This window comes from Sus scrofa, chromosome 9, assembly GCF_000003025.6.
Source record: "Sus scrofa isolate TJ Tabasco breed Duroc chromosome 9, Sscrofa11.1, whole genome shotgun sequence".
Taxonomy (NCBI): domain Eukaryota; kingdom Metazoa; phylum Chordata; class Mammalia; order Artiodactyla; family Suidae; genus Sus; species Sus scrofa.
In genome coordinates, this window is record NC_010451.4 from 36,868,628 (window position 1) to 36,894,844 (window position 26,217).

The 26,217-nt window shown below is 40.5% G+C and overlaps 1 protein-coding gene across 11 annotated transcripts in view; it reads right to left on the reverse strand.

Annotated features, from left to right (window-relative positions):
* The window catches only part of LOC100512977 (KDEL motif-containing protein 2), a 114,849-nt gene that overhangs the window by 12,536 nt on the left and 76,096 nt on the right, over positions 1-26,217 (reverse strand). For 9 of the 11 annotated variants that reach the window (XM_013979360.2, XM_013979359.2, XM_021062744.1 and 6 more), the window contains one exon: positions 15,897-24,817. In XM_013979360.2, coding sequence (XP_013834814.1) covers positions 19,455-24,817 — 5,363 coding nt within the window. In that variant the 3' untranslated portion in view covers positions 15,897-19,454. Of the gene's footprint in view, positions 1-535; positions 823-3,165; positions 3,364-10,606; positions 10,871-15,896; positions 24,818-26,217 lie in introns of those variants that run through there. The other 2 variants (XM_003129834.4, XM_021062749.1) reach the window with 2 other exon arrangements.

A 26,217-nucleotide genomic window follows, 5' to 3' on the forward strand; every position in this document is an offset into this window, starting at 1 on the left:
TAGCAACCAGAGTAACTTCAGAAACAGCATCAGATCTTTAACCTGCTGCACCACAAGGCAACACTGTGTTTTGTTTTGTTTACTCTGCACTGGCGCAAAGTAACCTCCCTCTGTTACCCTAACATTCAATAAAGTGTGCCATACACACTATCTTTTAGAAGCACTTGGGATAAAACAAGGACAATATGTTCTAAGTTTAACTTATTTTGAGGTGTCAGGAAGAAAACTGCTGTAGAAAGTGAAATCCAAATGGAAGAAGTATTCGGCAGGAATGGAGAACTTCAAGAAGTCACCTTGCGGCTGTAAATGTCTGGAAGTTCACAAAAACCTTGGGAGTGCACTATACAGCCTACTTACCTGGGATGAGGGCTTAAGGCATTTACTTAAAGGAAAGCGAGATCACTCAGGTGGTAGACAGCTGTATCCTTTCAAGCCTGGAATTCATTTCCATCCTTTACCATTATTATCCTAAGACTTAAATGTTACAAATAAATCAACCATATTGTTTTTGGAACCAGTGAACTCATTCTCGTACCTTTCTTGCCAGTGACAGCAAAATCTCATCTGAGAACATTTTGAAGTCTGTGTATTTCCCTAAAGATCTTCTGTAGATGTGGTTATTGAGAATCGTGTAATGAACAATAGCACCCCTCTCCTCCCCAAACCTTCTTGGAATTTCGTTTAGCATCTGCTGGAGGTTGATGCTGGGGAAAGAAGCAAAATCTTTTGCAATCTGTGGTTCCTTGGTTGGACAAGACAGAGTTCTCTGCCAGGCTTGAGGATCCTCTTCTGGACATTCACAGTACTCATGGTACACGGGTCCTAGGGAGAGCAAAACACATGTAATGCCAGTCTCTGCTAATAAGCACTGCATCCCAGGGAGTCATTTCTGCTCCTGCTAAGAACATAGAATGACTTCCTTGTAAATTCTAAGTTATGCTGACAGGGTTACCCTGCCCTCAACAAATCAGTGGCAAAAGTAGTCTTGTCAGAGTCATGTGCTTCTACCTTCTGACTCCCTTTCACCGCGCACTAGATAACCTCGTACAGCATGTACTCTCTCCCAACATCACCTACTCTTAGTCAGCTCCTTGATAAATAAGTGGCCGATGAACATAAAACAACTTACCTTTTAACAAGGAAAGAGAGAACATATTACTTTTCAGGTATTATTATGTAGTGGGGTGATGATTTTTTAAGACAAGATGGGGTTTCTTCCTCTGAGTCCCTAAAATCACCTCCATCAGCAAAGAGGAAATATGAAACCCAGGGGCAGCTTGCTGTGTAATTTTAAAGTGGCTAGACATAAGTAGAAAAATAGTCTGAGGACTCATTTCAAAAAGAATTTGTATAAAATTTATATCTCTTTTCAAAATATATCCATATTCATTTTAATATAAAAATAATTTTTAGTTATTTATTTTTTAATTTTATTTTTAGTTAATTTTATTTTCAAAATATTTTTATTTTTTTCTATTATAGTTGATTTATGATGTTCTGTCAGTTTCTGCTGTACAGCAAAGTGACCCAGTCGTGCTTAAAGTTATTTAATTTTTTGAAGGATTTCTACTTCAGACCATGACAAATAATAGGGACCAATTTATCCTCCTACCTGAAATGACCCCAAAAGAGACAAACCACATGAAACAACATTTTTTAAGACACTGGACATCAGGCAATGGACAATGAGTCTGAGAGATGAGAAACAAGCAAGGTGAACCCTACAATTCCTAAAGCTGACTGCCCAAGGGAGTTTCTAGGTTGTGGAACAGGGAAGAAGAATCCAGGCAGAAGCCAGCAGTCTCACTGCCTGGAGGAGACAAAGCCCAGGGAGATCAAGGCAGCTAGAAGTTGTGGGATATAACACTGCCGAGAGAGAGAGAGAAAGAGAGAGTGCCAGAGATCTGCACAAGCTTTTCCTTAAATATTTAAGTTGTACTGATCAGTATATATGTTTGAGGAAACTATCCAAGGCAGAGAAAGAATCATCCAGAGGATGGGAGGCAACAGTACCCATTGCTCCTACAGGGCTGGTAATAGTGCCTATTCATACAAACCAAAGTGGAAAGCATCCTCATTCATAAGGGCTGGGTAGAGTATTCAAAGTGGTATTGCCTGAGTAGTAAGAAATAATTAGCCCTAAACTAAACATGGCTCTGGGCCTGCCTAATAAATTATAGAAGAAAACTTGAAGGCTCAAACTATTTCCAAGTAATTTAATTGCATCCCAGAGAAAAGCTTAAGATGGTGAGAAAGCATCAAGAACAAAGAGTACACTGGATGGAATTAATAACAAATTGGATGTTGCAGAAGAAAAGATTAGTGAACTTAAAAGATTTAACAATAGAAACCATATAAAATTCAATGGAGAAAAAAAATTTAATGCAAAGAGAATAATTGAGTTGTGGAATAATTTCAAGCCTAGCATATGGGTAATTAGAATTCTTGGAGGAGAGCTGGGGTAGAACAGAAAAATCATTTGAAGACATAATGGCCAAAATTTTTCTGGATTTAATGAAATCTATAAACCCAAAGATATAAGAAACTCCACAAACCCCAAGCACAAGAAACATGAGGAAACCTACACCAAAGTACATAATAATCAAATTGCTCAAAACAAATATTAAAAAGCAAACCTTTAACAGTACAGAGGAACAAAGATATGGATGATGGCAGGTTTATTGCTGGAAATAATGCAAGAGAGAAGACAGTGGAACAAAATATTTCAAGCACTAAAAGAAAAAAATAACCTGTTAACCTGTAATTCTACCTGGTAAACACGTCTTTCAAAAATGAAGCAAAATAAAAACATTTTCAGCTTTTTCAGAAACAAAACCCGGAAGAACTAATCACCAGCATTCTCACATTAAAAGAAGAGTTAATGGGAATTCTTTAGGTAGAAGGCAAATGATACTAGATGATAATATGTATCCATGCAAGAGAATGAAGATACTGGAAATGGTAACTATAAGATTTGTTTGCTCTATCAGTTAAATCTTTTTAAATTACTTATATTTTCTATCTCTTAAAAGTTAAATTGAGCTCTAGGAGGTTCATATATAATATTTACCCTGTTGCACATAACTTTAAGGTCATCATAACCCATTCCGAAAGCCATGGGGTCTACACATAAGGCTGGTTCTGGATTATGTAACAATTACTTACCTTTCAAAATATAGGGAGACTGAGCAACATGTTCATCACCATAAAGGACCTCTATCTTCAGCCCTTCATTGACAGTTTCATACATCCTATATCGCATCAAAAATGTCCCATCATTCCTGTCCAAAGGTTTAGGGACGTGAATCCGAACTATCTCTTTAGGTGAGAGAGATTTGATTACCACTTTGAATGGTGTTTGACCTGAAAGAAGAAAATAATTATAAGTAATTCTACTATTTCATGGTTATTTTGTTTTACCGATTATTAGATAAGTGTCTCTACACAGAAGCTATTTTTTTCTGTACTATCAATGGTAAACAAAATTATTTTACTTTAGAAGCTCCTTAAAAGCCAGGAATTATGTTTGGCTTATGTCTTCAAAAACCAAGGATCTGATTTAACATTTGATTCAAATTGGCGCTACACTGTAAATCAACTATCCTTAAAAAAAAAAAAAAAGGGGGGGGGGAAATATTTATTGAATGAACAAAATCATTGAGTAAAAAATTCTTTAAAAAGCATGGAAGAAACTAATGTTTTGCCTATTTGATCTTTTGTTCTTTGGGTAGATTTAAAGTCCAGGTAGTTAAAAATTCATAAACTTTTAGAATTACAGAGCTCTAAGGCAGTACAACTTTCTCCTTGTAAAAGATGCACAAGCTCTCTTTGTAAATCATTTTAATATCTAATATCCTTCAATTTGGGGAAATTTCCATTTTATTAAAACAAATTTCAAGCTATAAAAGTCTGTTTCCTGGAGTTCCTGTCCTGGCTCATCAGAAAAGAATCTGACTAGGAACCATGAGGTTGCGGGTTCAATCCCTGACCTTGCTTAGTGGGTTAAGGATCTGGCGTTGCTGTAGCTGTGGCGGAGGCTGGCAGCTACAGCTCAGATTGGACCCCTAGCCTGGAAACCTCCATATGCTGTGGGTGTGGCCCTAAAAAGACAAAAAAAAAAAAAAAAAAAAAAAAGTCTACTTCCTTAAGGAGAGAGAGATCATAGCTAGCTACTAGACACTGCACAAATACAACACACACATATGCACACACAAACACACACGCACATTTTAAAACTAGAGTTTACTTTTTAAGCTTGTTTCCTCAAGTTGAAATTAAACCGTCATGCCAGAATGATCTAACAACACTTTCAACTCTAAAATCTGTGGGTTTTCTGTTCTGGAACAAACAATACCTACTTAGCAAACTTTCCTTTCTTTTTTGCATCATGTTAGCTGACTTTTTAGGCTCTGAAACAATACAGCTGCAGGAATAAATGCTGGGACTTTTTTCTTCAGAGAGTACAGGGGGCAGACCTGACCTGATCCTCAGGAGCTTTAAGAACAAAGATCAGTTCATATCCTAACCACAGTTAATCACCATATCAAAGGGAAATGTTGAAAAAAAAAGGCAATGAGTCCTCCAAAATACGCAGCCCCAGTAAACAATAAATTGTGATCAAAGTATTCTTTCATCTCACATCTATCATATTTCAGAGTGCTCATATATTAAGCATGTTTAAGATATATTTTTGAATTACTAAAGAAAAAAGTTTCTCCTATTCTTAGTTTCTAAATCTAGTGAGCAATATTTCTACTTTGTTTTGCTCTTCAAGGGTTTTATTTTTTCTTGTGGGTCAGAAAAAATATTTCTCAATCTCTTCAATTTAGTAATAGTAATCTAGTATCTGAATCTTGCTACTAAATAAGTACCAAACAATAAGTACCAATTCTAATTTTAGAATTCTTGAAACTAGTGTGATAAAATTATGAAAGACATCTGCTAAAATAAACTATGATATAAAGAATGTTGTAAAACAATAATTTAATGTGAAATTATAAACGTTAGCCAATTACCTGAAGTGCTTAACGAAACACATAAGTTATTGCTTTACATTATTTCCCACTTGGTTTCAGAAAGGCAATGACGTGTGTTAGACTTGAAAATCAGGAAGGCAGAGCCTGGGGACTAAAAAGCCATTTCCATCATTCCATCCTCAGATTGGAAATAGGGCAAACACATTTTCTTATCTCCTCATCAAATAGTACTATTCTCCCTAAGTTTATGATTTTTAAATAAACAAAACAGATATTAGCATATTAATTACTATGTGATATTTTGGAAAGAGCTGGATTTACAGAAGAAAACTATCTCCAAAAACACTTCATTATTTTCATTTTTATTTATTTATTTATGTTTTGTCTTTTTGCCATTTCTAGGGCCACTGCCGCGGCATATGGAGGTTCCCAGGCTAGGGGTTGAATCGGAGCTGTAAACACCGGCCTACACCACAGCCACAGCAATGCCAGATCCGAGCCACATCTGCAACCTACACCACAGCTCACAGCAACGCCGGATCCTTAACCCACTGAGCAAGGCCAGGGATCGAACCCTCAACCTCATGGTTCCTAGTCAGATTCGTTAACCACTGAGCCATGATGGGAACTCTACTTCATTATTTTTAAATTGAAAGCGTTGAACTAGATCTCTATGGTCTCTATGCTATAACATTTTTTGTCTTTGAAACTGCAATTAAAGTTATATTTCAAAATGAATATATAAAAATATAGCCACTGTGGAGTACCCACCTTGGCTCAGCAGAAATGGATCTGACTAGTATCCATGAGGATTTGGGTTGGATCCCTGGCCCCGCTCAGTGGGTTAAGGATCCATCGTTGCCCTGAGCTGTGGTGTAGGTCGCAGCCTCCACCTGGATTCAGCATTGCTGTGACTATGGCATGGACCAGCGGCTACAGCTCCAATTCATCCCCTAGCCTGGGAACCCCCATATGCCTGGGTGAGGCCCTAAAAGGACAAAAAAATATATATGTATATATAGCCACTGGAAATACATATTTTAAATGTTCAGTTATTTTTATAGTGATCTTTCATGCCTATGTTCTTGTTGGCATGAAATTAATGTTAGAATCAATGCAAAATAATAACCAGGACTGAAACAGAAATAAGCAAATCTAACCTCATAAAAGAGAAAATGAGAAGAATGCAATTTCAAATTGCTTCATATACAAAGAATGTGAATTCTCATTTGCCCTGGGGACTAATACAGTGAACACAATCAAAGTTCAGCTTGAGTTTTTCTACTCCACAAATTCACTCTTCTTTAGGAAAGATAGTTAATTGAATGAGAATGCAGCAGCTAAAGGAGACAAAAGGAGATTGGTAGTATTAAAGTCTTACATCATTAAAATCAGAAATTTTGAAGATTTGGAAAGAAATCAAAAGCATTTTTAAAAAATCCACTTAGCCACAAGGACTGTGCTAGTCCCGGAGCTTGAGATTTTCATATACGCTTTCTCTTATTTATTTCTTCCAAGAACTTGTGAGGTAGGTATTTGTCACCACATTTTACAGATCAGGAAGCCAAGGCTCCCTTGAAGAAGTAACTTGCCCAAGGTCTCACACCTATGAGGAGCAGAGCCAAAATGTGCACACAGCTTGCATCTTCTTTCAAAGCCCATTCTGAATCCAACTCATCACAATGTGTAATGTTAATATATAGGTTCCCAGAATTCATAGTCTCTGCCATTCCTGGTACAATGGAACATTGTTTAGGAAGTTTATTAAGGTGCTCTACAGCTGCAACGAAAATATTGACTCCACCAGGCAAAGGGACCAAAGTCCCTGAAGGCCAACTTATGAGCCTTGAGACTAAGGGCAAGTCCTCCAAAATGCCTGGCGGCCTGCTAACAGTGAACACTCTCCGGGATCTTCTTACAAACTAGCTCACAATGATCATATTAGCAACCCTAGCTTTTTTTTTCTAGGTACCTGGAGATATGCAATGTAACAATAGTATTCAGATAAATGCAATGCTGTTAAACGGGAGTGATACTTAATAAGGGAATCTTGCTTAAGTCATGTAAGACAGTCTACAGCTTGAGGAAAATTTACCTCCTTTTCAATTAGTTCCTGGAGAAAGACTTTTTTTCAGGACTTGCAAGTGAAAGATGGTGGCAAAAAAATGTAAGAAACTGATAGGGTAAGATTTTCAAAAGTATAGAGCAGCTTTTTAAGTGGAAGCTAGAAATCAAGTGTCCTGAAAGGAAACAAAGAGGACCTAAAGGAATGAAGTTGTCTGAAAAGACCTTGTGAAAGTCTTTTTTTTTTCTTTTCTTATGAGTTTTCTCCTGATTATAAAAATATTATGATCATTTTGAGGTAATTTTTTGGAGGGAAAAAAGAAGAGAGAAAAAAGTGTGTTACTCTCTTGCTGTGACCGCAGATAGCACTAAGTGAGGTACAGGTTCATTTTATTTATTACAAAATTGGAATAAAATTATACAATTTTTTTCCTCTTCCATCCTTAGCCTAGTATAAGCATTGTTAAGTAATCTTTTAAAACATTACTTTAAGGAGTTCCCTAGTGGCTTAGTGGATTAAGGATCCAGCACTGTCAATGGTGTGGCTCAGGTCCTCTGCTGTGGTACAGGTTTTATCTCTGGCCCAGGAACTTCCACATGTCGAGGGCACAGCCAACAAACAAACAAACAAACAAACAAAAAATCCACATTATTTCAAAATTTGGAAAAAAATTTTTTTTGGCTGCAACTGCCACATACAAAAAATTCCCAGGCCAGGGATAAAACCTGAAATGACCTGAGCCATAGCAGTGACAATGCCAGATCCTTAACCTGCTGAGCCACCAGGGAGCTCCTAACAGTTTAAATCGTAATTGTGGTAAAAAACGTAAAAACTGACCATCTTAATCATTTTTAAGTGTTCAGTTCAGTAGTTAAGTATATTCACGTTTTTGTACAAGGAATCTCTAGACCTATCTCATTTTGCGAAACTGAAACTCTACATCCATTCAACAACTTCCCGTTTCCCTCTTCCAAGAGGCCCTGGCAACCACCCTTCTACTTTCTGTTTCTATGAATCTTACTGCTTTAGATACCTCTTATCAGTGGAATGGAAAATGTTACTTCTAATGGATATTAAATATACCATCCCATGAATATACCATATTTTGTTTAGCAATTACCTTATAGTTGGCTATTAAAACTTACTAAAATAGGAGTTTCCATCGTGGCTCAGTGGTTAACAAATCCGACCAGGAAGCATGAGGTTGAGGGTTCGATCCCTGGCCTTGCTCAGTGGGTTAATAATCCGGCGTTGCCCTGAGCTGTGGTGTAGGTTGCAGACGCGGCTCCGATGGCGTTGCTATGGCTCTGGCGTAGGCTGGCGGCTACAGCTCCGATTGGACCACCTAGCCTGGGAACCTCCATATGCCGCGGGAGCAGCCCAAGAAATGGCAAAAAGACCAAAAAAAAAAAAAAAAAAAAAAAAAGAAAGAAAACTTACTAAAATAAATAATCATAATGCTGCAAGAATATTCTTGCACATAAACGTCTGATCATATTCTGATCTTTTTCTCAGGACAGATGCCAAGTCATGTTGCCAGATAAAGAGCAAAGACATTTTTCATAAATAATTTTTAATTACATTTTCTAAATGTTGGAAACATATTTATGCACATTAGGTTTGTAAATGTTTAAAACTCTTGCTATAATTGGAAAATTACTTTCCAAAAATCAGCTCCCACCAGCAGAGGATAAAGGTCACTGTCTGAGAACATCTCATTGCTCCCTTAAGAGTTTTGAGTATTATCACTTTAAAAATCTTTGCCAGGAGTTCCCGTCGTGGCGCAGTGGTTAACGAATCCGACTAGGAACCATGAGGCTGCGGATTCCGTCCCTGCCCTTGCTCAGTGGGTTAATAATCCGGCGTTGCCATGAGCTGTGGTGTAGGTTGCAGACGAGGCTCGGATCCCGCGTTGCTGTGGCTCTGGTGTAGGCTGGTGGCTACAGCTCCGATTCAACCCCTGGCCTGGGAACCTCCATATGCCGCAGGAGCGGCCCAAGAAATAGCAACAACAAAAGACAAAAAGACAAAAAAAAAAAAACAACAAAAAAAAACTTTGCCATTATTTTCAGATTAGAAAACTGAATTTTGTTTGAATGTATAGTTCCTTCATTAACAGTAGGATCAACAGTATTTCATTTTGGATCACATAACTTTCCTTTTTCATGTATAACAATTTTTCCTTGTCCATCAGTATTTTAATTTACTTATTCTTTTTTTTTTTTTTTTTTTGGCTTTTTAGTGCTGCACCCCAGCATATGGAGGTCCCCAGGCTAGAGGTTCAATTGGAGCTGCAGCTGTCAGCCTACACCAGTCATAGCAACACTGGATCCCAGTCTTGTCTGTGACCTACACCATAGCTGAAGGCAACACCAGATCCTTAATCCATTAAGCCATGCCAGGGATGGAACCTGCATCCCCATGGATGCTAGTCAGATTTCTTTCCGCTGAGCCATGACAGGAACTTCTATTTATTAAATGTATTATTTGGGCGGCACTTGGCCTGCAGAAGTCCCCCGCCAGTTGTCAAACCTGCACCACAGCAGTGATGGAGCCATAGTAGTGACAGCTCTGATCTATAACCCACGGAGCCACCAATGAACTGTCATCTTTTTTTATTTCCAATGTCCCCCCTTCCATTATAACACTATAAAATTAATTTTAGAAAGCAAAGAAAACAATAAAGAAGAAAATACACCCATAGTGAAAGATTGGATCTAGGTTTAAGACTCTTTTGATCTTTTGGGCCATAGAGAGTCTAAAAGTACTCAGAGTTTTCCACTGGCAGCAGAAAGGGCACTAAGTATTCTGATTGTTGATAAAACAGGGTGCCAGTTGGCAGGACATAATTTAGACGTAAATGAACAAATCCTAACTGGCAACAACTTGAAACTGGCAGGACAAGTTGTAAGAAGTTGCCAAGGTAATCTGTTCAGGAGAACGTGGGAGGATGACTGGGCGGCAGGGATTCGGGACCAGATCCACCCTGGATAGAGGAAAAACCTAATGAGTTCGAGTTTCACTAATTCCAGCAATCTGCTTTCAAGAGCTCAAAACTCCAAGAAAACAAAAATCCAGCAAGCAAAACTCCCTCGTTTCTGCCCACTGCTCTGACACCTCTTTGTGTAGGAGGAAGCTCTTTCAAACCCATCACGCCTAAACAAGGTAACCCTACCGGGTTCTTGGGCTGGGTGACTCAACCGGAGAAGGCACTCCCTTCAGGCTGCAACAGCTCAGACAAGTCAGGGGTTGAAAGACCATCTCCAGCTGATGACTCACGCTGCTTTCCTTGGCACCCTGGGCGCCGTCCTTTCGGAACATCAGTCCCTACACGTTAGCCCAGGAAGCTGCCCTCGGAGTTCATTCATTCACTCAGCCGACTCGGGTTGCAACTTCCTCCCACTTCGGTCCGGGGAGGGGGAGGGAAGAGGAGGTGACCAGACCCGGGGAAGGAGGCCACGCCGGCGGCGGGCGGGTTCCCTACAGGCGCGGTTGCGACGGGGACGCGCGGCGGGGACCAGGGGAGAGGGCAGCCGGGCGAGGAGGGTGGGTGGCCGAACGCTACCTGGGGGCGAGCGGGTGAGGTTGTGGCCCTCCGGGCTGACGGCCTGCAGGTAGAAATAGCGGACGGGCAGAACGACGCCCGCCCGCAGCCCGGGCCCCCACACCAGGCTGCGCGGCGCACTGACCGGAGCCTCGGGGGGGCCCGCGGCCACGAGCAGGACGAGCTGCAGCTGGAGCAGCGCGGCGCGCGGGAGGCGGCGCATGGTCGCGGGGCCGCTGCGGTCCTGCTCGGCCGCGAGAGGGGCCGGGAGCGCGCGGGCCAGGGCCGGCCCACCCCGGGGCGGGCAGTGCGCCACCGCCGCCGGCCCGCCCCCGGCTCCCCGCCAGCGCCCCACGCTGGGGCGCGCAGTAGGCTCTGGTCTGGGGCGCGGCCCGGGGTCCGCGACAGGCTCGTCGCTTCCCCACCGCCGAAATGAGAGAAGAGCATGCGTGCGGGCGCGAGGCCGCGCTCCGTCCCCACCTCTGGATGCTGGAGCAGTTGTTTAGAGGAAACCATCCTTTAAAGGACACAAACACAATGGTGATTGCTCTGCAACCAGAGTAAAGGCCCAGAGGCGAGGGGAGTCCTTGAGCTTAGGGAGATGCCTTCAAACAAGGAGTTTCACTGCGTTTACAAGACACGGAGCAAGTGTCACATCCCTGCTCCCCTCTCAGGTCAACTCCTCCAGCCCGTCTGTTTACACCAGCACCAACCGAATTCTACTCCCTTTGTCTTGTTTGCTTTCTGCTCAGCAGTCTCCCTTGCTGGACCGTGACTGCCTCCATTCTCCCTAATGCCCTAACTCCCTATACTTCCCTTCAACAAGTGTTTGCTGAATATTCAGAGTTTGGGCCAGGCCTCGGGCTGGGAGCTGGAAGCTGAGCACTGGAGTAGCAAAAGGTGAGGGTTAAGCCTGGTGGGTGGGTGTCACCTCAAAGTCAGAAGCGCCAGTCCCCCGTAATTGATGAAGAATGACTGGTCCTGATTACTCCTCAGATGCTGGAAGAGACTGGCAAGAGCCTAACAGCTGGAAGCCTTTTCTGACCGTTTTATCTACATTAATTATTTCTCCTTCTTCTGTTTATGATTTGAATCTATTCAAAGGAAATAATTCTTCACAGGCCAGGGGAGTGAAGGGAAATTCACATCCCACAGGGTTTCTGCACCCTCCTGGTAGTTTCTTAACCTAGAGACTCCAGAATCTGGCCCTGGAAAGCCACAGGTTCATCACCTGTCTTTAATTGGGCTGCTCAGCATTCTTGCTATAACCAAAGTGTATCAGGGTAAAATCTTTCCCATACTTTCCCCAGTTCTCTTGACCTATTTTAGTAAAGCTGAGCAAAGTTTGTAGGCAGTGTTCTTTGCACTTTGGAAAGATTTTCAGGAAATGGTAGTAAATCACTGATAATTTAGTAAGGCTAAAGTGCAGCACTGCCTGACATTACTTTCACTGCTAAATTTGTGGGAGTGTCTGGATACTTTAAATTGAAAACTTGGGAGTTCCCATTGTCGCTCAGCAGAAACGAATCTGACTAGCATCCATGAGAACACGGTTCCATCCCTGGCCTTGCTCAGTGGGTTAAGGATTTGGTGTTGCTGTGAGCTCTGGTATATATAGGTTGCAGACAAGGCTCAGATCTGGCATTGCCGTGACTGTGGCATAGGACAGCGGCTACGGCTTCGATTCAACACCTAGCCTGGGAACCTCCATATGCTGGGGCGTGGCCCTAAAAAGACAAAAAAAAAAAAAAAGAAAAAGAAAACTTTGCTTCACTCTATCCCAAAATTTTGTTTGGAACACATGTTGTTTGCATTCTTCCAAATTCAAAACTAAAAAAATTTTGCGGCCTTCCCATGTGGCTCATACCAAAACTAAAACAATTTTAGAGAAATAATCTGAGGGTTAGCTGATAATGGATGATAGTAAAATATGGGCTAGTAAATTATATAACAGTTGTGGTAACACCTAGTGTTTTTGAGAACAGATGAAGGAAGCCGTATAATTGTATCTAAATACTGGTTTAGCAGTACTGAATCTATATCAACCTGTTTTCTTTCCCATCTTAACCCATATCTTGGAAATTATATCTCTTTGATCAACCAATGTCTTGAGTACATACTTTATAATAAATCAAATCTCATTCACAACAAACATTTATTTCATGACTACATTATACTTTGACTTCACCGCTCCTGTGGTTTAGAGGAGAAGACAATGAGGCAATGTAAATAGCGTGAGAGGTGCGAAAATATGGATGTCAAGAACTTTGTAGGGTTGGGGATTTTACCTGCTTACAAGCTAGTAAATTAGTCTATTATTGTTTCATGGATGCTCTCAAAAGACACAGACTCCTTGTGGGTCAGAGACAAAGAACTTTATTTTTCATGGTGAAAGCAGTAGCCAGAGCTTCTTGTCAGTTTGTGTTGAATCCCCATTTCCCTTGTTATGGGCTGCACTGAGTTCCTCCATAATTCATATGTAGATATATAACCCCATTACCTCAGACTGTGAGCTGATTTGGAGATAGGGCCTTTAAAAAAGAAGGTGAAGTTACAAGTAGGTCATGAGGGCAGCCTTAATCCCATCTAACTGGTGTCCTTATGGGAAGAGGAAATTTTGGGCACACAGAGAGATACCTGGAATGCTTGGGCACAGCAGAAAGACCATGTGAGGGTGCAGTGAGAAGGCATCCATCTGCAATCCAAGGAGAGGGGGCTCAAGAGAAATCAAGCCTGTCCACATCTGGTACTTCTAGCCTCTAGAACTGTGAGAAAATGAATTCTGTTGTTTAAGTCTGTGGTATTTTGCTATGGCAGCCCTAGCAGACAAATACCACTCCACTCCCCCATCTGAAGTCCAGGGGGGACAATGCAAAAGGCCTGTCATGGATGCCTGCAGTAAGCTGCATTACAAGAGATACACTCTAACTTTGGGGTCTTACCTTTTTTAGAGTTAGGAGAATTAAGTCTGCTTTTTGTCGGTGGGGAAATGTTATCTCATATCTCTAGGATGCTTGCAGTAAACACACCTGGAGAAGTGGCCTGGGTAAAGAATGGCCAAGGACTTACAGTCTTGAATACCAGCAAAGACATACAGTATGTCTGGGGCCCATGGCAGATTGCCTCTTCCAATATAAGTATCACATGAGGCCCAGTTAACCCAACCTTTGGAGAACTGAGAGGCCTTCTGAAAGAGATGGTGTCTATGCTGACTCATGAAGGTCAAAGAGGAATCTGCCAAAGGAGGAGGAGGAGAAATGTATTCCAGGCAGGAGAAATGTCATGCACAAAACTTGAAATACATAACACACTCCAAGAAGTTTTCTGTCCCCTTTCACATTCATCCATATTTGAGTTCCAATCTCAGACACATAGAATTAGAGTCTGTGTGTGACACTGGAAGGTCTACATGCTATATGTATGCTTTCATGATTTGTATTGGCCCCTGGAATCTACACATTAAAGCTGTAAAATCCACAGCTATCACTTTTCCACTTAGTTCATACATTTTCTATAAACTGCTTTTTTTTTTTTTAGCTACACAATCCATAGTTAACAAGGAGGCTTTGCAAAACATGACCTTAACCTGTGGCCACAGTTTAGGACCTGCCTCATACTGAACCAGTGGCAATCTTTTCCTTGGGAGTTTAAAATCAGTGTTAAGAGATTTAAATTTCTAACTGTTCTCTTATACAGAGGCAATATAAATGTCACTTTTTTTTTTTTTTTTTTTTTGCCTTTTAGACTGAAAATGGAGGAGAATGATAGAAAACTCTATGGGTTTTCTAGAAAGTGTATGCTAGAGCCTTGGCACAGATCATAGGCAGCATATCTGCCCTTGGTTTCTGGGATAGCCCTGTATCATTATAATAAATTCATTTTTTTTGACATTAGAGAATTGTCTCATTTCCAATGTTATTAACAAAAAGCTTAGATGGGCTTCGACAAATTTAGATCTCATAAAAAGTTATAAAAATTTATTTTTTGTTTACTTCAGCAGTATTTATTCAGCACCTACTTTTTGTCATGCATTCTGCCAGGTGCTGGGAATATAAACACAGTGCCTGCTCTTCCGTATATTACAGTTCCAAGGATGGATTTTAGGTTATGAGACAATTGGTTTAAATACTAACTTGCATTTAGAATGTCATAATAGAGGGATATTTCCTCCTAAAACACTACATGTTGAGTCAGTCTGAGTCAGGCACAAATCCCTGAACCAATTGATTGTGCTCAGACTCTTAGGGTTTTTAAGACCTTTGATTCTTCCACAATGAACATGTGATAATGATGGCATGTCAGTCAGAGAATAGAATTGCCAGAGAAAATTAAAAAGTGTCTACCAGGAAGACAATTGTATCAGCAACCACTGTATACTTCCATAACATTTCAAAAGTACTTCTGACTTTACTCTAGCCTGGAATGATAGCATAATCTGGAAAGGATTCCTTTTCTGTTTGAACCACCTAGAGAGGATTCTATAAAAATCCTAATTGATCAAATGTATTTTAAATTTTGATAAAGGACAGTAAAAATATTCTGAATAAAATTCTGCCCACATTCAAGATGATGACACTCTCCTGTCTTTGGTAGAGAGATGGTGTTGGGGTCCTTTTCTAAAAAAGACAAAAATGAGTACAGGAGTTACTCTTGTGGCTCTGGGGTAACAAACCCGACTAGTATCCATGAGGATGAGAGTTCAATCCCTGGCCTTGCTCAGTGGGTTAAGGATCCAGCGTTGCCGTGAGCTGTGGTGTTGGGGCAGATGCAGTTGGGATCCTGCGTTGCTGCGGCTGTGGCGAAGGCCGGCAGCTGCAGCTTAGACTTGACCCTTAGCCTGGAAACTTACATATATCACACACGTGCGACCCTAAAAAAAGCAAAAAAAAAAAAAAAAGGATAGTACAGATTTACTAATTTGTTTAGCAGAGATTAACAGTCCATGTCTTACATTTCAACTGGAAAGAACTGCTTATCTTTCCTAAGCAGTGGATGACCCAAGGAGCTTCCTCTTCCTCTATAAACACTCAGAGAAAATGCCAGACCCTCCTCAGTCCTCCTTTCTTATGCAACCAGGTACTTTGATCTCCAATTGCTGCTTGGTTGCTTTTTGGTACAAATGGAAGGAGAAGAGAAAAGGAGTCATTGTTTTCTAATATCACCCTTACGGCTGATCTTATTCAGTAGCCACCAGAAAGATTTGCTTGAATATTTTTGTCCACGCTACTCTCCTTTTTGTATTTTTCCTGAAACTTTCACACTTAAAAATAATCATTTGAGGGTGGGAATAAAAACCAAGTCAAACAATGCATCTATTTAAATCCTTTATTTCAACACAGGCATTGTTTTAAATTTGCACCTTGTCTTGTAACACATTTCATAGCTAGAGAACAGGTTCAAGAACAAGTACATAAAAGGTTTATATGACAACATTTCAGCCAAAGTGCTTAAGGCTTATTATACATTTCAGAAATACGGAAATGCCAGTCAAATACCTCCAAGTATAACATTTACATATTTAGGCTGTACATTTAAATGGGATATTCTAATGCATTATTACTATTATTTACATGAAACTCTTAGCCATAAGGCCTCCTTAACCTTTTGGCGTTAAAAATATATTACTTTTATGGAGGCGTGGAGTTTCACCATAACCTAAGTGACTTTCACCACCTCCAGCATAGGCACACATGTACCACCTATACAAATAGCTTTTATCAGCTTATCATCAGCCAAAACCTTGTTCATAACAGTTGGAGTTTTAGTAACATCAATGTACTTACAATGTAAGCAGGTAAATTATTCAGAAGGACGTCTCTAAGAATTAAAATCATCTCATTAAGTCCTATTTTAAATAAACTTTACATGTAAGATTTGTGGTTATAGAAGTCTATCATTTAAACAAGTTAATAATTTACCAGGTACTTATTTGTATTGATTTTCTCATGATTTACTCCATTTATGTGAATATTTACTTTAATGATGATTATGTATTTTAGAAAACATGTTATGAATATAAAAATGAGAATTATAAATTACTGTAGCTATACCAAAAATGAATATTAAAAAGCAGCAGTTTGTATGTTAAAATACACAGACATTTGCTACGCTTCTTTAACGAAGTGCTTTATAAAAGTATAAAACTATAGAAGGTGCTATTTTCATAAATTTTCTGTTTTCTTGATTCTTGAGCCAGACCAACAAGCAAACATTACACATAGTGCAGGTGAGCACTGGCCATCAATCACCTTTGGATTCAGAGAGTAGATTTCAGCATAGAGAATCAGGGCTCCAGAGTAGCTGTTGATTCTGACCTTAACTTACTTAACTGTTGATACAGCCTGAATTCAGTGAAAAACAAGTTAACTTCATTTTACCTTTTGTAACATACATGTCAACTCGGAGTATTTACTGAAACAGAATTTGCAAGTTGATCATTTATAAAACCAAGAATCTTAATTGAAATATTAACTTTGAAGATTTTATGTCTTTTTTTTTTTTTAGGACCACACCCCAGGGCATATGGAGGTTCCCAGGCTAGGGGTCTAATCGGAGCTATAGCTGCTGGCCTACACCACACCTGCAGCAATGCCAGACCAGAGCAGTGTCTGTGACCTACACCACAGCTCATGGCAACACCAGATCCTTGACCTGCTAAGCGAGGCCAGGGATCAAATCTGCAACCTCATGGTTCCTAGTCGGATTTGTTTCTGTTGCACCACGATGGGAACTCCTAACTTTGAATATTTTAAAACTGCATAGAAAACGTAGTTCATGGTTTATGAAATTTTACTTAAATAATCAGATAAATAGAAAAAGGCAGGTAGAAAATTCATAAGCATACATGAAGCAAAGAATAAAATGTTATTTATTTATTTTTTTGGTTTTGGCCGTGTCTGGGACATGCAGAAGTTCCCAGGTAGGGATCAAACCTGCACTACAGCAGCAACCAGAGCTGCTGTAGTGACAACTCTGGATCCTTAACCTGCTGTGCCACAAGGGAACTCCTATTTATTCTTTACCATATAAATTTAAATGGAGATGTTTAGAGTTGATTTAAAATTCTATTATCAGGAATTCCCGTCGTGGCTCAGCAGAAAAGAATCTAACTAGTACCCATGAGGACACAGTTTCGATCCCTGGCCTTGCTCAGTGGGTTAAGGATCCAGAGGTGCTGTGAGCTATGGTGTAGGTCTCAGACACAGCTCAGATCTGGCATTGCTGTGGCTCTGGCGTAGCCCAGAGGCTACAGCTCTGATTCATCCCCTAGCCTGAGAACCTCAATATGCCATGGGTGCAGCCCTAAAAAGACCAAAAAAAAACCCACCCCAAAAAACTATCATCAGTTTCTTTGAGCTCAGGATTGGTCGGAGCTTGAAGTTTAAGATGATTTATAGATTTAAGAAATAGCTTTCATGTTATTTACCACATTTCCATTAATTTTGAGTTTCAAGGCAACAGTGTAAACTAGCCCTGGCATTTTGATTCTAGGCAAGGCGATGACTGAAAGGATAATAATATAGTCCTCTTGCATTTCTATCAGTTCCAAATCTCTGCGCACTTCCCCAACATTTATCACTATCCTTAATTTATATGGATAAAACAGACTAGGTGAGAAAAAAATCGAGACAAAAATTGGGCCAGGAAGCAAATATAAACCAAACAAGATGAAATCTATTCATGTCAACCTTCACAGTACTAAGAGCCAGGACTGCATGATTTCTGTAATTCCAGCAAATTAGCTTCACCACCACCTATTTATTGGTCTTTATCCTGATTAGGAGGAGAAAGAGTTAGGAAAGCCCAGTTATCAGTGGGTATGATAAGTTACTGAAGGAATCATAGTGACAAGCCCTTAGAAGTTCTGCCTTTTAATTCCCAGGGGTTTAGTAAATGGCAAGAAAGTCTATGAACCCTAAGGTGTCAGCTGTGATTTGGTAGTATTTCAGGGACTTGACCAAGGCTACCACTTGTGACTAAAACGTCTCAGATGGAAAAAAAGTTTTGTCCTACAAACAAAGAACATTTTTAAAATGGATGGTTCTGGAGAAACGGAGAACAGTTGCTGGGAGAGCTGCAGTAAGGATGCCAGTCTCATGAAGGGATGTTGGCTTATTTCCACCCCTCAGTATGTTCCCTTCCTGACCAGAAAGTCTGTGGCCAAGCCACCCTCTGTGTCATCCTACAAACTATTTCAAGGGAAATCCTAGGAGCGCTAATGTTCTTTGTCTTACTAGGGATTCAGCTCTTCCCTATCATCTCCGCAAACACTCCACATGTGCCTCCCTGGCTCCACTACGGATACAGGATGCCCTTATCTTTGAAAAACAACAACAACCCCAAATGAATGTTGATGAGTCAAACAGGATAATCGTATTTACTTCATTGCCATCACCTCTATATTTTATTTAACGTCATGAGTATGGGTAGAGGAGGTACTGTTATGAGTATGGAGGAGGCAAATGCAGACTTTTCCTGTTGTGTTGGGATATTAGAATTGTAAATCACAATGAAATGTGTAAAAAAAAAAAACCAACATGTTGGAGGAAGGTAGAGCAGAAAGCCAAAACTGTACAGTAAATTAGAGATTAAGCTGGGACTGAGTGGCAGATGGCCAGGGATGTATAAAGGGGAAGAAAATAGCAGAGACTCCCTCTAAATAAGAACTCATTGCTCTAGAATGCAGGAAGTCTATATATAGGGTGCATAGGCAGGGAAAGAGAGAATTTGGGTTGTTTCTGAGCAGAAACTGCCCAGACTAGATTTTTTAAAAAAATATTTGTCCTTTCCATAGACATATATATTTATTTACACATTACTTTTATTATAAACTCTTGGTTAAAAAGTCATACATTTCATTGAAAAAGTATCACAGCTCTGACTCTTTGTCATTTTCATCCAGGTAATATTCGTCATCTGTGGTTGTGTCTGTGTCACAGTCTGAGTCTACTGGATCCTCTACATAGATATTTAGTGGCGCACTTAGAGAGAAGCCATCTCCTGGCATCTGATCACTAGGAGGATTTGAACTCGATGACTCTGTTGGGTTAGGGGGGCTAATTATATCATCTTTCAGGAAGCCAGGGTTTTTAAGAAAACTTGGTTTCCATAATCTCCCCTGTGTGAGTGACCTCTTTACATTTTCCAAGAAAGCCAGCTGCTGTTCTTTCCCAAAAATCCCATAGTCCATAGGTCTTGATATAGATGTTGCCGACCTGCGACCCATTTTTGTCCTGTCTCTGTACAAAGCCCAACTTTCATTTTCATCACAGGAGGTGAGTTCAGAAAAGGATTTGAATCTTCGATTGTACTCACTGTTGTTAGACAATTCATTTCCAAGGGTCAGTCGACTCAGGGCATCGTCAATAGAAGTGTTTTCAGAAAAATGGCGCTCCCTGACTTTTGCAGGATGACTTTTGCGTAACAGATCACCGTGCACATTGATGCTTTTTAAACTCTTTGAACGATAGGAGTGTGGCTCAGGTTTCCACTCCAGAGATGCAGCACTTCTTTGTTGTTGCTGACAACTGGTCAGTGGGATGCTTACTGCAGATTTCTCTTCAGGCTCCAACTGAAAAGGAGGGTCTAGCCTCCTCCGCTGGTCAGGGAAGTCTGCTTCCCTGAGGCTGATCATTGTGGGCTGGACCAAGGTTCCTGACTTCCTTTCCAAAATCTGAGGTACTGATACTTCTTTAGAATTGTCATACATCGCTTGTGATCTGGAGATATTTTGAAACTCATTCTGATGTGGCTGTGAAATCCTGTTAGACTTCTGAGTGCTTAAGTGTGTAGAAGATTCTCTGTTGGATGCTGCAGTAACCTGGAGAGGGTTCTCAGATTTCTCCACATTCATTTCATCATTACTCAGCCTGCTTTCACCTGCGGATTCTGTGGACTTTAAAGCAGGCTCAGGGGACAGTGGTTTGCACTCTGGTGTGCCAAGAGATAAAGTGCTGAAGCCAGAACTGTCCCCATGTTGGGGAAAGATAGTAGCTACATGTCTTCTGGGGCTTAAATCTTTAGATGGAAATTTTCTGCTTGCTTTAGACATGGCTGCCAATCTGTGTTTAACTGAAGGTTTGTTTTTCCCCTTTTCTAGGTTATCCAAGCTGGTTTTATTTTTATTACTTCCTCCAGGAAGTGCAGGTTGATCCCACACCAACTTCTGCATTTCATCTTTAGCCTTGCTCTCTGCCACATTTACCTCCTGACTTCTTGAAGGTAGTTCTCTGGGTTCAGACTGCAAACTACTGTCTAAATCTTGTTCTCCTGAATAAGTCTCTTGGTCAAGCTGTAGTTTATGCAAAGCTGGAGTAAGAGCAAAGACTTGACTTTCTGAGTCAGAAAGTGGTTTATCAGTTTCTGGGGAGAAATCTGTGTTAATTTCCCCTCTGACCGCCCTAGGCTGCAATCCATCGGAGCTCTCATCTATAGCGATGCCTGTGGTATCTTTCTGAGGACTTTGGATAGCTGTGATGGCTGTACCACTATCTGTACATCCTCCAGAACTTCTGATGATTTGGGAATTTTCAACATTCTCTTCTGAGTGGGCTGGGAGGTTAGACAAACCACTGTGACCTGATTTAATGGACTGCTGACAATTTGAGGATTTCTCTTTTGTAACTTTTTTCCCCTGAAGCATTGATGCAGTATGCAGGGTTTCACTTTGCAATTTTTTCCCTTTCTCTTTCCTGCTCTGTGAATCACAGAGAGGCGTTTTAGCTACACTGTGTGGGGGAATCTCTCTAGCTTTAGATTCTTCTTTATGGAGAGAAATATTGGCCTCAATAGAAGCCATTTCCTGTAGTGAAGGTTCTGAGGGGCCCAAACTTGGTAACTGTAAAACAGTCATATTTTCAGTGGTGTGAGAAAGACAGTGATGGTTCTCCTGAGCAGAGCTGACCAGCGTCTTTAGATCTTCAGATGAAGGTGCTCCTGACTGCTCTTCTGTAGAATAATTTAGTTTGTCTTTTTCTAAAACATTAGATGTTTCAGTCCCCACTTTAGTTGACTCTGTAAGTAAATCGATATTTTGTGTATACTTTTGAAGAAGGTCACTGAATTTCTTGCTGTGTTTCCTTGGTAGAGTATAATATATTGAAACCACCTCAAGACATTTCACATTATCTTCATCACCAGAAACAGAAAACATACTTGTAGTCTTAAATTTGTGTAATGTTTTCCTACTTTCTTTTCCAGACATATCTGAAGAAATAGGTAAAGGGCGTTCATTTGGATGGGAAAATATACCTGTCCTAGAGGCAGCAATTTGACCATTCTTTTCAGTGTTTTCTTGAAAGTATTCCTTTTGGTGCTGTCTTTGGCTTAAAGCACAATCCGGAACAGATGAGTCATGTCCCAGAGGGTTGATGAGTCTCTCCCAAGGACTTAGTGTTCTGGTGGAAGCATCAGTGTCTGAGAGCAAGACTTCTTCCCTTTCATCTCTTCCAGGTGAGGCATATGGTACCCCTAAAGGACATGACACAGCCCTCTTGACTGGAAGTGGTCCTTTTCTAGCGGAAGCAGGTCCAGTGTTTGTCGTATTTCTCATCCCCTCTGTGGCTTCAAGTGCTATCGAGACTGAGTCTGAAGCCACTTCGGAACATTTGCTTTCTGACTCATAAGAATTAGGGCTGAATTTGTTTGATGTGTACTTTCCTACTGGATCTTCCACATCATTGTTGATTTGGAATGGAAATGGCTCATTCCTAGACGAAGAAGCCATTATCTTGCTTTCAGACTTCCTGTTACTGATGGGAAAAGCGGCTGACTTTCTTGGTAAAGTGCAGTAAATTGTGTGAGGCTCAGGAGCCTTGGAATTGCTTTGAGTCCCTTCAGTGAGGTGACTGCTGTCACTTGTAGATGATGATCGACTTTCCGTTTTGCTTAACTTTTCAATACAGGATGTACGTCGTCTTATTTTTCCTTTTCCCTTTCCATCCCTGGAAGGCAGGTGTGAATGGCATTTGACAACTTCCACCACTTCATTATATACAGGCACACACTTATCATTACTCTTTTTGTTTTCTGAGAGGCTTAGCGAAAACTGACTATTTTGGCTCTTGCTATCAATATCCTTTTCTTCTCTTTCTCCCAGAAATGGATCTTTGCCTGAAGGACATTTCCAGGAGAACACTGTAGTAGAAGGAGTCAGCAGAGTATCAAGGCAAGGAGCATTTGATGGTGAGGAGTCTGGGAGTGTACCTGATGGCAGATCTAAAGAATCATGTGGCATATTGCTGTGAGCAGCTAACTTGCTATGGTTGGTAGAATAAGTTGTGGTACATCGTTCTTTCTTGGTATCTAAAGCAGCAGGCTTTTCTGGAGACTGTGTGTTTTGATTATCAGTATGTTCAGAACTCCAGCGGTTGTTTTTAATAATGCTTGAAATATCATCATTACTTACCATTAACTCCTGGGGACAAGCCTGACTTGGGCTGGGAGAAGGTGCTATTGTTCTGCTTTCCTGAGTGAATGCTGAGCCAAGTTTTCTGTTTCCAGTATAACTCTTATCTTTTTTTAATTCATCGACTTTATGAATTTTGGAGAGATCTCTCTTGGAAATGACTCCAGGAAGCTTTTTTGAGCTTACTGTGGTAGATGCATTAAAAACAAGTCTGCTACTCTTGGCTGAGTCCTGGGAGAGGGGATTTTGAAAATCAGGTAAAAGTTTAGACATTATTGTCTGTGAAACAAGTTGGGGTATTTCATCTGTCATGTTTGTCTGGTCCATCTTGTTCAGTTGTTTGTCTTTTTCCAAAATAGATTCATTCAAGTTTTTCTCATTATTCACTTCTGTGACAAAGCTATTGGGCTGGCTTTCAGTATGAGGTGGAGGTCCAACTGAGTCACTGTTGGTTACAGCGACTTCTGTGGAGCTTCTTATTGGAAGAGAGGCAGGCTTACTTGTATGCAAAGTGACAGTGGGATTCTGAAAGCTGGGACTCTGAGGATTCCCTCTGTCATCAGGAATCTGTGGGAAGGTAGTTTTGAATGAGGATGCTGGAGTCTGAGCAATTCCAAGTGGGTAAGCTTCTTTGTTTATATGTGCTTCTATAGAACTGTCCTGTTGACATTCTAACCCACCAGATGTGATGTGATAGCTTGAATCAGTCCTGGAGCAAACATCTGGTGTGTTGAAATGTACAGACTGGTTCCTATTCACTTGTGACCTCTCCATGCTCTCCAGTGTGGATGTCTGCGATTCACACTGCCAGGGAGGTGGCTCCTCTTGGTTTCTGGAGATATTTGTTCTGTAACTAGGAGAAAATGATGCCCAGTGCTGAGAAGGAATATTATGGTCATGACCAGCAAATGCATTATTTGCTTCAATGGAGATTGTTTCAAAGTCTCTGTCAGATGAAGTGAATGGTTTCCTTCTTTGACGAAAGTCAGACCAGGAAGAATACTCTTCCTGTTGGCCCCAAAAAGGACTTTGTCCAAGTCTCTGCTCCCTGCTTCGTCCAAAGGTATTGCTAAAGAAAGATCTAGTAAATGGGTTATCTTCATGGTAGAATGGCATATTCTCCGAGTTCTCAAATGGGTCAGGACTCATTGCATTATCTATCCGGGCACTGAAACCAACAGTCTGATAAATACTCTGTGCTTGGTAAAATTCATATTTCCTATTATCCTGAAAACACCTGGGGTACAAAGACTGGTCAGCAGGGTCAATTTCCATTGGTGATGGTGCCCTTGGGAATTCCTCCTGGTTCTGCCAGTCTCTAGAAGAATCTGATCTGTTCCACACAATAGATGATAAAGGAGTTCTCTTTGGGCTCTGTTGATGACTTGGTGGTATAAACCCACTCTTGTTCTGAGGTGAGGTTGGAAAATGTAAGCTTCTTGCTGTGAAATACCCTGCAGCTGGTGAGGCTGATTGCTGCCTGCTGTCGAAACACAGAGAAGTACTACCAAAAGCATTCCTTTGCATGTAATCTTCTTTTAAGACTCTGGGCTCCCTTGTCCTGTACATATCATAAATTGTCCTTGTTCGAGGAGAAAAGGTTTTAAAACCTTCCTGAGGGGTTCTTGGTCTTAAGACATCATAGATAGACATATTCGAAGTTTCATTATAGCAGTTTCTGTGCCTTCCTGTGAGAGTGCCGTGTCTGTTCTCACTGGAGTAAAAAGGACTGAACTGTGTCCTTGATCCATAGTTGAGAGGTGCTCTGATGTTCACTGAGCTTGAAGATTGTTCCTGAGCCAGTTTGCTATCCAAATCATCTAAAACTAAAAGGAGAATACACGTCATTTTTTGGGGGGGGGTATAAGATGGTTTTGAGCTGTTGAAGAAACATAATCACTTATTATTTTTAAATCATATTATCATAAATGTGATAACATTAGTTTTGATGATGCATTTAAGATAGTTTGACTTTTACAAGGCTGTAATGGAAGTTTCTTTTTCATACTTTTTCAAATCATCATTTCTCACAGTTAACCTTCCATAACGCCTTAAGAACACAAGGCTACGTTTTTTTCCTGACAGTGAATTTTACATAGTTTCTTTTAGTCATCTTTTGTGTCACCAGGTAGCTATAATATTTCTGACTATGTTTACCTGACCTCAGGAGACTGCAATGGAAGGAAAGTCTGTCAGTAACATGTGAGTTCTTAGTTGTATCATTAAGAAAACAGCATTACTGCTAAAAGCACTCAATTTATAAACATGCTTATTTGAATGGATTTGAGCAATATAAAAAATTTTAAGTCCTATAAAATATTGTTAAATGATATGCTAATGGTAGACTGTTTTTCCTGGAAAAGTTAATGACCCATTTGCACTCTTATAATAAAGTACCTTCTATGTGTCAGGCACATTTCTAAGCACTAAATTGATTAACTCACTAAATCCTCACATAACCTTGTAAGTTTGGCACTGTTACCATTTGCATTTTATAAATAAGGAAACTGAGGCATGAAAAGATGAAGGAAGTTGCCCAGATCACACAACTAGTAGGCGGATCCAGGCAGCCTGTCTCCTGCTTTGGCCGCGCCCACAGCAAGAGGAAGTTCCCAGGCTGAACCTGTGCCACAGCAGCAGCCCAAGCCACAGCAATGACAATGAAGGTCCTTAATCCACTGTGCCACCAGGAAACTCCTCTTTTTTTTTCTTTTAGTGAACTAAAGATGATTTCACTCTGAGCTCATACTGGTTCAAGGATGTGAAGCTGCTGTTGTCAATGTTTACTTTCCTCTCAGTGGCAAAGTCAGAGAGTGGTGTCTTAAGTCAGGCCCTAGGGACCCTCTGTAATACTGAAGACCTGGGCCAACCCAACACCCAGGGCTCATGCTTGCTGGGACCACAGTTCCTGCCATCTCAGGAACTGTGGTCCTGAGATTTTTACTTGGTTGGTATTTCCTTGAATTGTGTTTATTGAATCATATTTGAAATCTTTTCCTCAATAAAAACCCATGAGAAATTAAACGGAATCATAATCTTTTAAGGTTTTAAGATGCTCTAAGACCCACCTTGTAATAGACATATTTTATTATATTTGAGTTACAATAAATACAACTAGATTGTGTATTTTTTGAAGAAACAATCATTAAAAAAATCAAATTTAACTGAATCGCTTTGCTGTACAGTAGAAATTAACAAAATGTTATAAATCAATTACAATTTAAAA